The 13,962-nt window shown below is 50.3% G+C and overlaps 3 protein-coding genes across 3 annotated transcripts; 1 reads left to right on the top strand and 2 right to left on the bottom strand.

The window, feature by feature from the left end:
* Positions 1–460: 460 nt before the first annotated feature.
* Positions 461–6,454, bottom strand: TRIVIDRAFT_70327 (uncharacterized protein; the record flags this gene model as incomplete). The annotated part of the gene is made up of 2 exons (XM_014100037.1): positions 461–2,562; positions 2,614–6,454. The coding sequence occupies 2 exons, from the start codon at positions 6,452–6,454 to the stop codon at positions 461–463; spliced, it is 5,943 nt and encodes a 1,980-aa protein (XP_013955512.1).
* A 470-nt stretch (positions 6,455–6,924) lies between these two features.
* On the top strand, positions 6,925–8,199 carry TRIVIDRAFT_78433 (uncharacterized protein; the record flags this gene model as incomplete). Its single annotated transcript, XM_014100036.1, has 5 exons — positions 6,925–7,053; positions 7,149–7,231; positions 7,321–7,403; positions 7,504–7,869; positions 7,945–8,199. The coding sequence occupies 5 exons, from the start codon at positions 7,033–7,035 to the stop codon at positions 7,983–7,985; spliced, it is 594 nt and encodes a 197-aa protein (XP_013955511.1).
* A 318-nt stretch (positions 8,200–8,517) lies between these two features.
* TRIVIDRAFT_70329 (uncharacterized protein) lies at positions 8,518–10,797 on the bottom strand (the record flags this gene model as incomplete). Its single annotated transcript, XM_014100035.1, has 1 exon — positions 8,518–10,797. One exon carries the CDS (start codon positions 10,795–10,797, stop codon positions 8,518–8,520), a length of 2,280 nt encoding a protein of 759 aa, XP_013955510.1.
* Between the last annotated feature and the right edge of the window lie 3,165 nt (positions 10,798–13,962).

The following is a 13,962-nucleotide window of genomic DNA, read 5'->3' as shown; positions in this document are numbered from 1 at the left end:
TGACGACCTTGGAGGTGGTTGTATCATCTCACTTTTACGTCTTTTTCTTTTTTTCTCTATTTGCTCATATGGAACTCTTTAGAAGGTTGGTTGGCGTTCAGGATACAATGTACGGACGGGCTGGAAAGGACGGCGGAGGCAGAGGACGACAGGAGGGCCGTCTTGCCCGAAGGGTGTTTGTTTGCTTGTTATACAGAGGATTGGGAAAGAGAGCTCTCACGAGACATGGCTTGTACTCCTTTTTTTTTCGTTTTTGTTTGTGGTCTATGGTACGGGATATACGGGTTATGGGCTATGGTTTGATTTGTGTTTTCTTCTTTTTATACTCGCTGTCTTGGTTGGCTTGCTACGTGTTTGTTCCCGTTGGAGCCTAGGGGTAGCGTACGACTTTGACGTGTTAATATTCTCATGTTGATGCAGGTCTTGCATAGATTCTGCTACAAATTTTCTACGGGCCTTTTTATGCTGATGATCCTCCTGTTGCCTTGTTTGACTTTCCCTTGTCCAAATCATCATCCACCGCTGGCGGAGCTGGAATATCCACTCCTAGAACTCTGTGCTCCATGCCGACGTATCCATCGCTCACGACAATGACATCTAGCTTGCGAGCTTCTTTGGCTTTGGGCTCGGGTAACTTGAGCACCGTTCGTGCGGAGGGATATGAGCCCTGGCCGAGCGACTTCTTTCCTCCTGCGCCGCCTGCAGAGAGACCACCCCAGCCGAGACGCTTTACAGCAATGACCTCGTCTTTGGCGACATCTGCGATGATGACGAACCATCCTTCCGTCTGGGGCTTGTGGAACTTTGGTGCCCAGATACGTGCGTCGCGGTCGACGAGGGGGTTGAGACGCTTGACGTTTACTGCGAGTGAAAGCGTAGTAATATCGGTGACGGTGACGGAGACGTTGGGGAGCATCGATGCGGCGCGCTTGAAGCGGGCCTGGAGGTTTGACGGAACGCGAAGCTTCTTGGCAAACGCAGTGACCTGATCTTGTGAATAAGTGCTGATTGTTGCGAGCGTCGTATCATCCTTTGTCGAGTCTGGTTCCACGCCAGGCAAGATTGAGGCGGGTGGATCGGTGGGCCATCTGGCGCACTTGATGCTCTGGAGGAGCTTCATCATCTGAAGACAACTAGAGAGGAATCCCATCTCAGTGAGGACGTCGATGGAGGCCTGGATGATACGGATTGCCTGGTCGAGCACGCTGGTCTGATCACCAACGTAATCCGTGACGGGCAGCTCAATGCGCGACATGAACGCCTGCAGCAGGAGGAACGACTTGACATGCGGATCCCACATGGGCAAGTTGAACGAGTTGCCCGGGAAAGGAAGATTCTGCGAGAGCACCTCGTTGACCAGGTCTTCGTTGTGGCGGACAGGGAGCTCGTCGTATTCCGTTGCGTGACACATCCACGACAAGACGTTCAAGAAGCTCGCGTTCGCCTTGGCGTTGCGCACGAGATGCCGGATAGTCATGTGCGATAGATAGTAGTAACTCATAATCTTGCCAAGGGGAGTAGGATCAACGTCTCCGTTGGGGAAGACTTCGACGCACTTGGACTCGTCGAGCTCCTCGAGGGATTTTTCGACCATGTCAATCATGTACTCGTTGGCCAGCTGCTGAGCGGCAATGGTGCTGTGTTCTTCAGCCGAAATCTCCAGCCCATAGTAAGATGGATTCTTGTGAAGTCGTCTAAAGAAGAATGTCCAGGTCAGGTAGTCGAGTGCGTCTTGTTTATTCATAATGGTCTCCGCGGAAATTTCGGCACAGATATGGTTGTCCAGGACTTTGTGCAGGGTTGATTCCACGGGGAAACCGGTGTGCAAAAAGTGCTTGTAGAAATCCTTCTTGGCATCTTGTGTGAAGATGCGAGCCACTCCAGAGTTGTCAAACTGAGGTCGCCCAGCTCGTCCCAGCATCTGCAAGACGTCTGTGAGATCCATGTCCTTGTAACCGCTGGTCTTGGCGTCATAGAACTGAGTACCCTTGACAACGACAAGATGGGCTGGCAGGTTTACACCCCATGCAAGTGTACTGGTTGCCACCAAGATTTGAATCTTGTTGTTCAAGAAAAGCTCTTCTGCAATCTGTCGATCAGACTCGACAAGACCAGCATGATGGAGGCCAATGCCAAAGTTGATGGCTTCTCTTAGAGCCTCATCCTTCACACGCGACAAGTTAAGTTGCAAGTCCTCCTCGTCCATCCGAAGGAAACGTCGGGGGTTATCCTCCATACCGCAGTAATTGATCAGATCCTTGGCAGTAAGGCGAGTTTGTCGACGAGACGCAACGAATACAATGACAGGCTTTTCAGGACTGTGATTCTTGATCGCCAAAAACGTCGGTCGGTTCATAGATTGCATCAACGGGCAGAAGCCTCTAACCTCTGGGAACCCATCGATGTAAAGCTCCAACGGGACAGGACGGACAGAATGTCTAAAGTTGAAGAGGCCTTCTTTCACGCCAAGCCAGTTGGCCAAGTCAGTAGCATTGGCGCATGCTGTCGACATGCCAAGCAGTCTGACTTTATTCTTCGTCGACGACGAAATATAGTTCATTCCTAGCACAAGTTAGCAGTCTGTTTCTCTAGGGATGAAAAGAGGGCACTTACGAGAAACAATAATCTCCAAAATCGGACCACGGTCACCGGCCAACAGGTGAATCTCGTCGATAATCACCAAGCTGACCTGCCTAACATAGCCTCTGGTCTGCCAAGAACGAGAGATACCATCCCACTTCTCAGGAGTCGTGATAATGATGTCTGCATCTTTGATAGTCCTTGTATCAGGAGTATTGTCACCGGTCAACTCAACCAGTTTGAGGCCCAGGGGCTTAGCAAGACGGTTTCCCCAATCTATAACACGTTCACGAACCAGGGCCTTCATTGGTGCAATGTACACCACCTTGGACTTGGGCCGTTCTCGGAATGCCCACCACATGGCAAGCTCAGCAGCTACAGTCTTTCCACTACCTGTCGGAGAACCCAGAAGAACGTTTGCTGACGTATGGTACAGGGTGTGGAAGATTTGAGTTTGCATCGGGTTAAAGAAGCTAAACCGCTTGGCGTAGAGCTCTTCCAATCCAGGATTCTTGAGTGCCGTGATGGGGAGTGGTTGAAGATTAAGCAAGTCTGTGTATACGCTTTCCGTATCTGGGCGAATGAGATGTTGGAAGGATACAGGGGTTACCGTCTCCGATCCAAGCCATCGATCAGAAATTGCTCGAACGTAGATCTGCGTCGGTAACGGGTCTGACAGAGGGATGGTGAAATTCAGTTCGTGCTCATCATGAAGCTTTCTCCTGTTGAGAATAAAGTATTCATGATGGTAAATTTCTGAAGTCTCCGAGTTCTCGACCCATATGTAGAAAGATTCCGACGTTCCATGGATGTGATCTTTCCACGCAAAGTCCGGAATGACATATAGTTTGATACGCAGCACATCTCGGTTGAGGGGTGCAATCTCAGCCTCCACGTGGACCATTGGGAAATTGTTGAGTATCTTGGCAATATTCTTTCCAGCGCCTTGGTTGTGTACCAAGCTTCCTATCTCTGCAGGCTCCATTTCCTTCATGGTGTCGATTGTCAGATTCTCCTTGGAGTCGAGCTGGTTTAGGATCGGCTTTGAGAGCTCAAACTGGTGGAGAGGGTGTTGGAACGGCCAAATTCTCTTCTCAATTGACTTGGACAAGGTCAAAAGCACCAGACACTGATGGCCCCATCTACGGTTGAGAGCGAGCATGAACAAAGCTCTGCAAATTCGGCCGGATTGCTGGGCAACGTAGTTCATATCGTTGGTGAGAGCAAAATCATCCGGCTGAATCTTGGAAATGTATGACTGCAGCAGAATGTTTGTCTTTACCTGAGGCGTGTCAATGCCTTTGTCGACATCACAAGGGACAATGTCCTTAAACTGCATCAGCTCCTTTGCTTCACTATCTCTGGACTGGATATTGTCAAACTCTCCACTCATACTAATCATCTTCAAGACATCGGCCTCAGTAGCTTGAGGGTTCATCATCGTGTTGAAGACTTGTATGCTCGAGTGAAGGATGTAGTATTGACTCGCGATGCGACCAATGTCCTTGCTGCGGAGCTCTTCAGTATTCTCGTTGAAGATGATCATTTGGGATTGCTGCAGAGTTCGGGCAGCCTGTATCGCCAGTTGGCGGCGTCGCTGAACCAAGTTCGGATCATCTCGTATCTCTGCCCACTCAATACCATAAGTCATTGGGCTTCTCTGCATTCTCACAAACAGATACGAGTATCCTATCCACTGGACGGCTTCTGGAATCGACGTGACAGTTCCCAGGGCGATTTCTGCATTGAGATTGTCGACTAGCTTTGTCGAGAATTTCGATTCGATGGGCTGCTGTTCCGTGATGGCTGACAAGTAGTGTGGAAGCTTGTCGAGAGTGGTACAGATCATGCCGATACCAGTATCTTCAAACTGAGGACGACCGGCACGACCAAAGATCTGAAGCACATCAAGAATGCTGAGATCAATAAATTTACCGTCTTGTGCACTGTATACCTGAGTGCCCTTGATAACGACCGCCGCAGCAGGCAAGTTGACACCCCAAGCGAGTGTAGCAGTACAGCAGAGAACTTTGAGTACACCATCTGCAAAGAGTCGCTCCATAAGATTCCTGTCTGCTCTTGCCATACCGGCATGGTGAACACCGATACCCTTGGAGAGCAGATCTCGAATATCCTTAGACTTGGACTGACCAATATCTCGCGACGCCTGACCATAATGAGGGTGTCCTGATGGATCAAAAAGATCAACACAGAACTGCTCAATCGCTTTTTGGTGAAGCATCCTTGCCGTCACCATAGTGTCTCTGCGGGAATGCACAAATACCATGACCTGGTGATCGCGCTGCAGCATTTCTTTGACCTTGTCAAAGGCAACATTGTCCAAGTTATCCTTGGAAGTCTTGGATCCAGCTTTGCCCTTAACACCAATGAAATGCTGCTCCAGTGGAACAGGACGGAATGAAGCATCAAAATAGAACAGGCCAGCGTACTTGTTGACTTTCAGAAAATCGGCAACATCGACGTAGTTGGGCAGGGTAGCACTCAAGCCGATGATTCGAATAAGCGACTGAGTGCTTTCCACTTGCCGCTCTGTTCGGGCTACCAGAGATTCCAGAACAGCTCCACGTTCATCATGAAGCATGTGAACTTCATCTATGATGAGTAACCTCACCTTCTGCACCAGCTCCGTATCTCCAGTTCCCTTTCTGGTGACGACATCCCACTTTTCAGGGGTGGTGACGATGATTTGAGTTTGGACAATCTCAGCCTTGGTGAGCTGCATATCACCAGTGTATTCTCGGCACTTGATGCCTAGCCACGCAAGACGCTTGCCTAGCTTCTCGGTGACTTCAGCTGCCAAAGCCTTCATGGGCGCGACGTAGACGATTTTGAAATCCTCCGTGTTGACAGCAAATTCTGTCGCCTCGGGGTTTTCAATAGGATTTGGCTGGACATGTTGACCAATGGTGTGAAGAATCGTGAGCATGGCAGCATCAGTTTTACCCGCACCAGTCGGAGCACAAATCAACATGTTCTCACTCGTCTTGTATCCAACCGGGAAGACCAAGCTCTGCATGCGGTTGAGAGTCTTGTACCCCTTGAATGTGTTGCGGCAAAGACCATCCAAGTCCGCAATTTTGATGAGCTTCTCTCCTGGTCCTGGTACACCTTTCTTCCCAGCCGGCACAAAATATTCTTCATATTTTTCAAACTGAAGACGCTCACTACCTAGCGGCAAGCCGTACTTTTTGCCAGAAGCGCTCAGGGTGTTTCCTGCATTGTATGCCCTGTAAACGTGAGGGTACTGAGGTTCTTTGGCGTAACTCGGTGCGAGGGCTGCAGTCTTGTGCTGGTAATCTCGCAAACGAAGGGCCTCTTCCCTTTGAGCCTTGGTCAAAAGTTTCCGTCCTTGGGTTTCCGGCTCTTCGTGGTGAGTCGAAGCGGACGCAAGAAGTTCATCTTTGTGTCCCAACAGCTCAATGATAAAATCCAAGTCATCAAACCCAACCAAATCAGTGAGATGCGCCTGCAACTCATCATCAGGCTGGCCAGATGATAGCACGCTCACAATTTGAGACTGGAAAACATCCGGAGACATGCCATTCTTGGCTGCAATGGAAGCACATTTGGTGGCAAGCCACTCGGCCCCAAAACCACCAGCGGCCGCACCGGTTCCCTCATCTGCAAAATCGCTGCTGTAGTACTCTTCGTCTTCGTCAGAGATGAAGTCCCAAACGTCGTGGCCACTAGTCGTGGAGGAATAGCCGCCAAAGTCGTCGTCGTCCAGATCGGCATCAGCATCGGGCGCTTTGATGTTATTCTGAGGCAGCTTGAGATTAGCAAGGGCCGCCTGCATAGCAGCAAATTGCTGCCTCCACTCGGCCTCTGCGCTCATTAGATCAGCTGAGGCCATTGTTCGTCCAACGTCAATTTGGTGTTTGAGAGTAGTAGTGATCCAGAAATCGAGCAAACGCAGTCGATACAAACACAAAAAAGAACGCCGCAATCTACAGCTTTGGTGTTTTCAGGCTTAGCTGTTCCCTCCGACCATTTTATTCTTTGATGGAAGTTTGGATGACGCATCAGGCACTAAAAGTCGCCCGCCCATAGTGGATGGAGGGAGTCACTCACCGCCCCACTACAGCGCTCCAGCTGGCCCAAGCAGCGCTGAAATCCTGCTGCCGCACGCTGGACTTAGCGGGGTCCTCTTTTGTGGTCCAGTTGAGCCCAAAATCCGGGCGTGGGGCAGATAATGGCCATTTGATCCCTGCGGAATGTGAATCCCAACCACTAGCTTAGCGCCTTCGAAACTCCGACTTGAAACCTCTCTGGACATCGACTTGCATCCGTTTCCCGCTTCTTCAACTACCCTCCTTTGGCCTGCAATTTCGAATCGCACACTCGCAGCGCACGACTTTGCACTTCCTCTCTCGAACAACCAGGCGAAAATACCAGTATATCGTTCACCAAACCCAACAAATCTCGCCCATCATGAAGCTTCACTACATCGGCGTACGTCCATTCGAGTTGCCCTTCTCCTCGTCTTCCTCACCGAATCCTCAAGCCTGATCGTCCCTGTTGGCTAACATGGCTGCTACTCGAGATAGATCATCCGCAACGACTCTCAGCCTGCACACGAGATCGTTGCTGAGAAGGAGCTGAGCGCATACTCGCGCTTCACACGCAACAAGTTTGTCCCCCCGCAGGAAGCCAGGCCTTGTCTTTCCAAGGCACCGTTTGCCCAAACAACAACTAACGAGACTATCTTCTATCCCCCAGCTATGGCGAGTTCATGACCCTTTTCGCAAAGACCGTTGCCGAGCGCACTCGACCTGCCCAACGACAAGACGTTGAAGAACAAGGTGCGCGATCCAACACCCTCCCTCCCTTGCCAAACCCCAAAGGGGGGGCGAGAAACCAACTGCCGCCCATGAGTTCCAAGCCACTTACACGCATCACCAGACTACACTTTCCACGCCTACGGCCGCACCGAGGGCGTCTGCGGCATCATCATCTCCGACCACCAATACCCCGCCCTAGTTGCCCACCAGCTCCTCAGCAAAGTCGTCGACGAGTTCCTCACCAAGCACCCGCGCTCCTCGTGGGCAAACGGCGATGTCGTCCTGCCCTTCCCCGAGCTGAGGGACTACCTCGCCAAGTACCAGGACCCCCAGCAGGCCGACAGCATCATGAAGATCCAGAAGGAGCTCGACGAGACCAAGATTGTCCTGCACAAGACCATCGAGAGCGTATTGCAGCGAGGAGAGAAGATTGACGATTTGGTGGCAAAGAGCGATGGCCTGAGCGCTCAGAGCAAAATGTTTTATCGTATGACAAACCCCTGACCTTTTTCTCCCCCTTTGTGACTATCGGGTCCCCTTGCTAACGTGTTTCAAAATTCAGAGCAAGCAAAGAAGCAGAATTCCTGCTGCGTGTTGATGTAATTAGGTTGTTTCATTTGGCGTTGCATGCGGTCATGTTTCAGCAACAAATGGGGTGTTTGCTTTTGAAAGATTGGTTATTATGAAGACACAACTCGCACACATACCTATATCTAATACGTATCAAACACACACACTATGGGAAAGACGAGGGTGTTCACTGCGATTTTGCACACAAATTTATAAAAATACCAAATGATATTCTGTTAAAGTTTTCATAAGACTGCTAAACACAGTCGTGTTTCGCTTTGTAATTTTATATATCCGCCATCAAGCTGGCCCATGGGGCTATGCACTAATGCTAGTAGAGAAGAAGGGAATTTTCAAAAAGTCGGGTTATCAAGTGTGAAGAGAAGAAAAATGACAGATGAAAGGGAATCAAATGAGGGCATATGAGTAGCTAGCTATGCACGCTAGGTGGCTAAATCATGAAGAAAATGAAGATGATGAAGAAAATATAAAAGGGTAAAAAAAAAAAAAAAAAAAAAAAAAATAGACAAGAATACATCAGTCAGAAACGTAAAAGGTCGTTCCGTCATGCACCTTCAAGAACCACACGCGAGCTCTTTCGATAGCCGCCACCTTGTACAGAACTCGTCCCACTGGCAGGATGAACCAAGACGGGGACCGCGGTTCTCGTCTCAACAATTCGCTTGTTTTTTCCCAGCGTGATATTGGCCGCTGCATCTGGCGCAGGCTCACCAGGGGCCCTCCTGGACGCGGAACGGTTCAAAGGCACCAGCATTCTTCGCTGCTGCCTTGAGACGCTAATTTGGCGCGCAATGGAGATTTCCACGGCCTCGTATAAGGCCTTTTCGACCTCTTCTTCGTCTGCGTCAGTGCGGATAGACGCTCTGGACAGTTGGGATTGGTGTTGCTTCGGAGGCGCAGTTTGTTGGGATGACGCTATGGGTTCAGCCACGCGGTTTGTAGGAGGAGGTGGCGGTGGTCCTGATGGCTTCTTGAGAATTGATCGCGGCTGTGGTGGTGTGGATACAGAGGCAGGAGATTCGGATAACTGGTCAGTGACTTTTGGCATGTTGGGCTCGGATGGTGATTCTTTTCGATGGAACTTGGAAATGAGGCGCTCGCGTCGCTCTGGCGTTGTTTCGGCGTCTGCAGGTAATGGCTCGTCGTTAGAGGGGGTAGAAACTGAGGTGGTTCTTTTTCTCGATTGCGCCGGGACTTTGTACATGGCTGGAGTCGGAAAGTTGACCACTGCAGCAGGAGTGGTGTTGGATCGTCTCCGTGAGGAGAGCCTGGGGGTAGGGCCATTGCCTGCAGAAGCCTGATCAGGCACAGCAAGAGATTCTGATGGTGTGCTTTCTGGTACTGGCAAAGGCGAACTCGATCTCCGTGGTACAACTATCTCGACGGGAATAGAACCATCCCGGTAGCTCTTGGCCGCTGGTAGGTTTAGCCTGTCTATTTTGATCTGTCGTCGGACTGGCAAACTCGGCCTCGGCGACCCCTGTGGCTGCAACGGCTGCAACGGCTGGAGCGGCAGAGATTTGGGGGATTGTTGTGACTCCTGGGACTCCTCAGGCTTTTCTAATTCCTTTGGTTTTGACCCCTGAGGCTTTGGTGAGGGCGCAGGCCGCTGAGGCTCCTCAGGGCGCTGTGAGACTTGAACTTCTGGAATCTCTTGCACTTCTAGCAGCTTTTCTGTCTGTTGCGATGGAGGTTCCAACTGTAACTGCGGCTCTTGTGGTGGTTGAGGCTCCTGAGCAAGTTGTAGAAAATATTGGTACTGTTGCTGCTGTTTCTGGAGAATGTTTCCAAACATGATGCTATAGCGTTCCATTTCAATGGTCGGAATCTCAACACTCAGAAGCGATTGTAGTTGTTTCGGTTGCTCAATCTGAAGCTGCGGCGGAGCGGGAGGATCTCGCGTCGGTGCCGCTCCTTCTCGTAGATTTGGCAGCACAGGCATCTCGGGAATCGGATGTTTCGATAAGCTGCCTGAGCTGTCTTTGCGTGCTGCGGACCCTGCGCCTCTCTTGTCCACTCCTGAAGCGTCACCACTTCTCGCTCCATTGGCACGACTTCCAAGATCCATGCTCTTTCCCGAATCTGTGCCCGTCGCTCGCGAGGCCGAGGTCTCTGTCGGCTTAGATCGCTTTGATTTCGTCCTACTAAAAGGATTCCACCTTTTCGACATTGACCTAGACAGGCCATTGGGATTAGGATTGGCTTCCGGCGCATCTCCCCCGGAAGTTACAGTCGTAAGCGTTGAAGCAGCAGTCTGCCATGGTGCCTCGGCAGATCCAGGAGGGTGGCTCGGACTTCCAAGCGCCATTCCGATTGTAGTCGGCATGTCGTTTCCGCTTGTTAAAGGTGGTGCCAGTAAAGATGAAGTCGGAGTGTTTTTGGAGACTGATGCTGGGGACGGTATTTCGCGTGGATACGGGATGTGATATTGACGGATGGTTCGTGCTTCCAAGTGTCTCGTACTCGCAGAACGATCAATAGATATCGTTGCCTTTGATTCCAAACTGACCTGATCGGTAGACCTGCTATATCCAAACTGATCAACTTGTCTAAGCCGTCCGGCGGCAGAATTGGCATCCAGGCCTGAAGAATGGTAAGGACTGTGGTTTTGGTAAGGGCTGGAAGCGCTTTCAGTCGCGACAGATCTGAGTGACGCGGACGATGCCGGTTTATAAGAGGACTTGTAATCCCTATCCGCCCATTTTTGCGGGCCCTCTTCTGATGCTGCATAAGTTGGCGTATTGCTGTGGGCAAGCTCGGATTGGGAGAAATTTGGTTTTTGCAAGGTTGAGGTGTCCCCTGCCCGTACCTTGAACAGCCCCATCGTTCAGCAGCCAGGGCCAGACTCTGTGAAGAAAGCGAGAACTGGCCTGGGAGCAGGTTGATCAGAGGCGATCATGCGATGATTTTCCCACTTGGATCAGCACACGGGGAGGAGACGTTTGATAAAGGTGAGATGCTATTAGCTGGCCACGGCGAACTATGTATTAGCACCGCTCCAGTAGCGCCGAGGTGGCGGATCGGCATGAAGACCGTGGCGTTTCGAAATTTCCAAACGCAATACCAGTCCTCCGACTTGTCCTTTCATCCACCTTTGAAGGCCTTGCATCCTTAGCGGCGTCCTCTGGGGGCACAAGAGCAGATGCTATAGTACCTACTCACCGCATCGGGACAGGGCCATCTTCACCTAGGGCTTGTTACGGAGTACTTGTAGAGACCCCATGTTTGCCTCGATACTGCCAGCGCAAAACCCCCTAGACGCCGGCGCGGCGCATAACAATGCTCTCGCATGAGCACCCGGTGTGTGTTACTCGATGCATCAAGGCGGCGGACAAAGGACCTCACCGCCCCCGTAGTTGGAGACTTGGGGCAGCCATGTCATCTGAATGCGGAACTTGGGCCACGATCTTGGCCAGTAGCATAACGCGCGGCACTTCTGGTTGGCAAAGCTATGTTTGAGGTTGATGAGAGGGGTCGCGATGTCCGGATGTTAAGGCGGCCTGATCCGCACCAGGATGGCTAACTCAGGGCCCAAACAGAGAGCTAGCAAGGATTGCCGGATTTGGCAAGCTGGAGAAATTGGGCTCACGAGATGTGGACGATTATTCTGTAACAAAAGCAGCCCCCGGGACAAATTGGGGAAATGACTGGCATGGATATGGCGTAGTATATTATCGACGTAGCAGTGAAGGGCCGACGAGCTGGGTTAGGTGGTTTTGGTAGTTGAGCATGATACGGGGAATTATCGATTGTCGGTAACAGTGACCGCCTTGACGCATTGCGAGTTTTGCCTGACATACACGTTACCGCCTATTATTCTTATTCCAGGTCCCTAGCCTGGCGCCAGAATCTCATACTGAGTCGAGAGCACAGATAAGCATCATCCTCAAACGGAAATCGGATGAAAGAGAACTCCAAGTATAGCAACAAAGCGCCGCAGAATCTGCTCAAACAGACGTTCCAGAAACCCATCGGGAACACTTGCAGCCTGCATTCCCGCGCAGAGGCCGATCTGAGATCAGACGCGGTGGCTCCTCCGGCCCCTTACAATTTAACGTGGCGGGGTGCGACACTAAGCTTGACTCCTGAAGACATACTACGACAGCCCTGTTGGCTGATGCCTGCTTGTGCTGTCCTTTGTTGGACTTTGACTCCGTACGGAGCGCATGCTAAAAAGCCGCTCATGCGTGACGTTGCAGATGCGAAGAGATCCAAAGAAGACTAAGCGATGCTACGGAAGCTCGTTTATCGCAGCCAACCTCCGAGCGACAGATGGTATAGGTCTCAGTTTTTCCGCTTGCAGCCAAGCCGAAAGCTTTTACTTTTATTTTTGTTTTTATTCAAGGGTTTCTCTCCCAGTGCAATGCTCCGTATATCAACATGGGCATTCTCAGCTCTTGCGTGGTTACTGGGGTTCCCATCGGTTCCTCTTCCTCCTTGCAATTTGCTGCTGGGACCTGTCGGCTCAGTTCGTGTTTCATTTCCTCAGTGAACGTGATTGCCTGGCATTCCTCATCCTCTTTCGTGTTTCGTTGTAAGAGGTTATTTGCATATTGGGTTTGTAGAATGCAAAACTACCGGTTGCCAAGACATCGGAAGGGGAAACGCCAAGATGCTCTCGCGCCATCAAATATAGAGCCTTGCACAGAGTAAGGGGTGATGCAGTTGAAGTATCAAAGTCCAGTACAAAACACCGAAAATCTCATCAGGCCTATTAGTAGCTGTAGATCACTGGCTATTTATATCTGCCTCGGCGAATGCAGAAGCACATGTAGCTGATGGCCTCAGAAAAGGCAACATTTCGGTACCTACCAAGGAAATGACAGGACTGACGGGATGGTGACATTCTACAGCCTTGCATCGACTACATGTGTCAATCTATATGTTTCTGCTGTCGGCGGTACTACAACGCACTCCATGGCGAGTCAGACAATGAGCGATACCTTCATTATTTCCGAGGGTGGATTTTGACAGTTTGTTGAGTTGTCATTGTATCAGATAAAGAGCAGGGTGTATTTTAGGAGGCAGATGGCGGGAATAGTCTAGCGTATACTTGCACTTGCTTATAAGTCAGACGTACATAGTACTCCGTACAGAAGCAGCTTACGCAATCTCGGGATGACATCCGACATGTTTAATCTCTGTAACATGCATTAAACAATCGTCATCGCCATCAGCGGCACGATATCCGGGGTTGATCTCAAGAGGCCCAGGTAGTGGGCGAGTATCTCGTGGAAACTGTCCAACCAAGGTTAACACTCCTGACAGCTTCATTTTGTCTGGGGTCTATTTGTTCAAGACGAAGCTGTTGGCTCTGCGGAAGTTTACAGAAAAGGCTCACAAAACTTGACATGAGCATAATGGTTCTCATATGCACATCAGTTACCTGCTAGCGATCGATGCTATAGCGAGATATCGATACTACCTAGCCAAAGATGTCGATATTAGACGAGGATATTGATACTAGAGGAAGATATCGATAGTAGCAGAAAGTAGCGAGAGTAGCAGATACCCAAGGGACCGTGTATCTACTTAATTAATGGTAATAAAAGATCTTTCCCTGCGACTTGTTACGACATTTGGAACTCTTCGTAGTCGCCGGAATGCTGGATAGGCAACTTGGATTGCTGAGCTGAATAGTCCTTCTTTTTAAGTAACACTATGGTGGGAGCAATAAGGAGAAGATGCTATTAATGGCAATTTGGGATTTACTGACGCTGCGGAAATTGCCATTCACAGCCAGACTCACCTATAATGGAGACATAAATTCCCACTATCTGGTAATAGAAGCCAAATTTACAATTTACTCTCATCCTCCACCTGGCTGAGGAAATTGCAGTCAAATACCATCATTTCAAGATGGCTTCGAGTCCCACTTACAACTGACCATGGGGAAATGGGGCCCCGCTTGCGGGAGCACGTCCAGTTTCATGTAATCCAATCCATGGAAGTGTCATTGTTTAATATCAATAGTCTTGTGGCAGATGAG

This window comes from Trichoderma virens (genome assembly GCF_000170995.1).
Source record: "Trichoderma virens Gv29-8 chromosome Unknown TRIVIscaffold_72, whole genome shotgun sequence".
NCBI lineage: Eukaryota > Fungi > Ascomycota > Sordariomycetes > Hypocreales > Hypocreaceae > Trichoderma > Trichoderma virens.
This window is presented reverse-complemented; position numbering and strand designations above follow the sequence as displayed.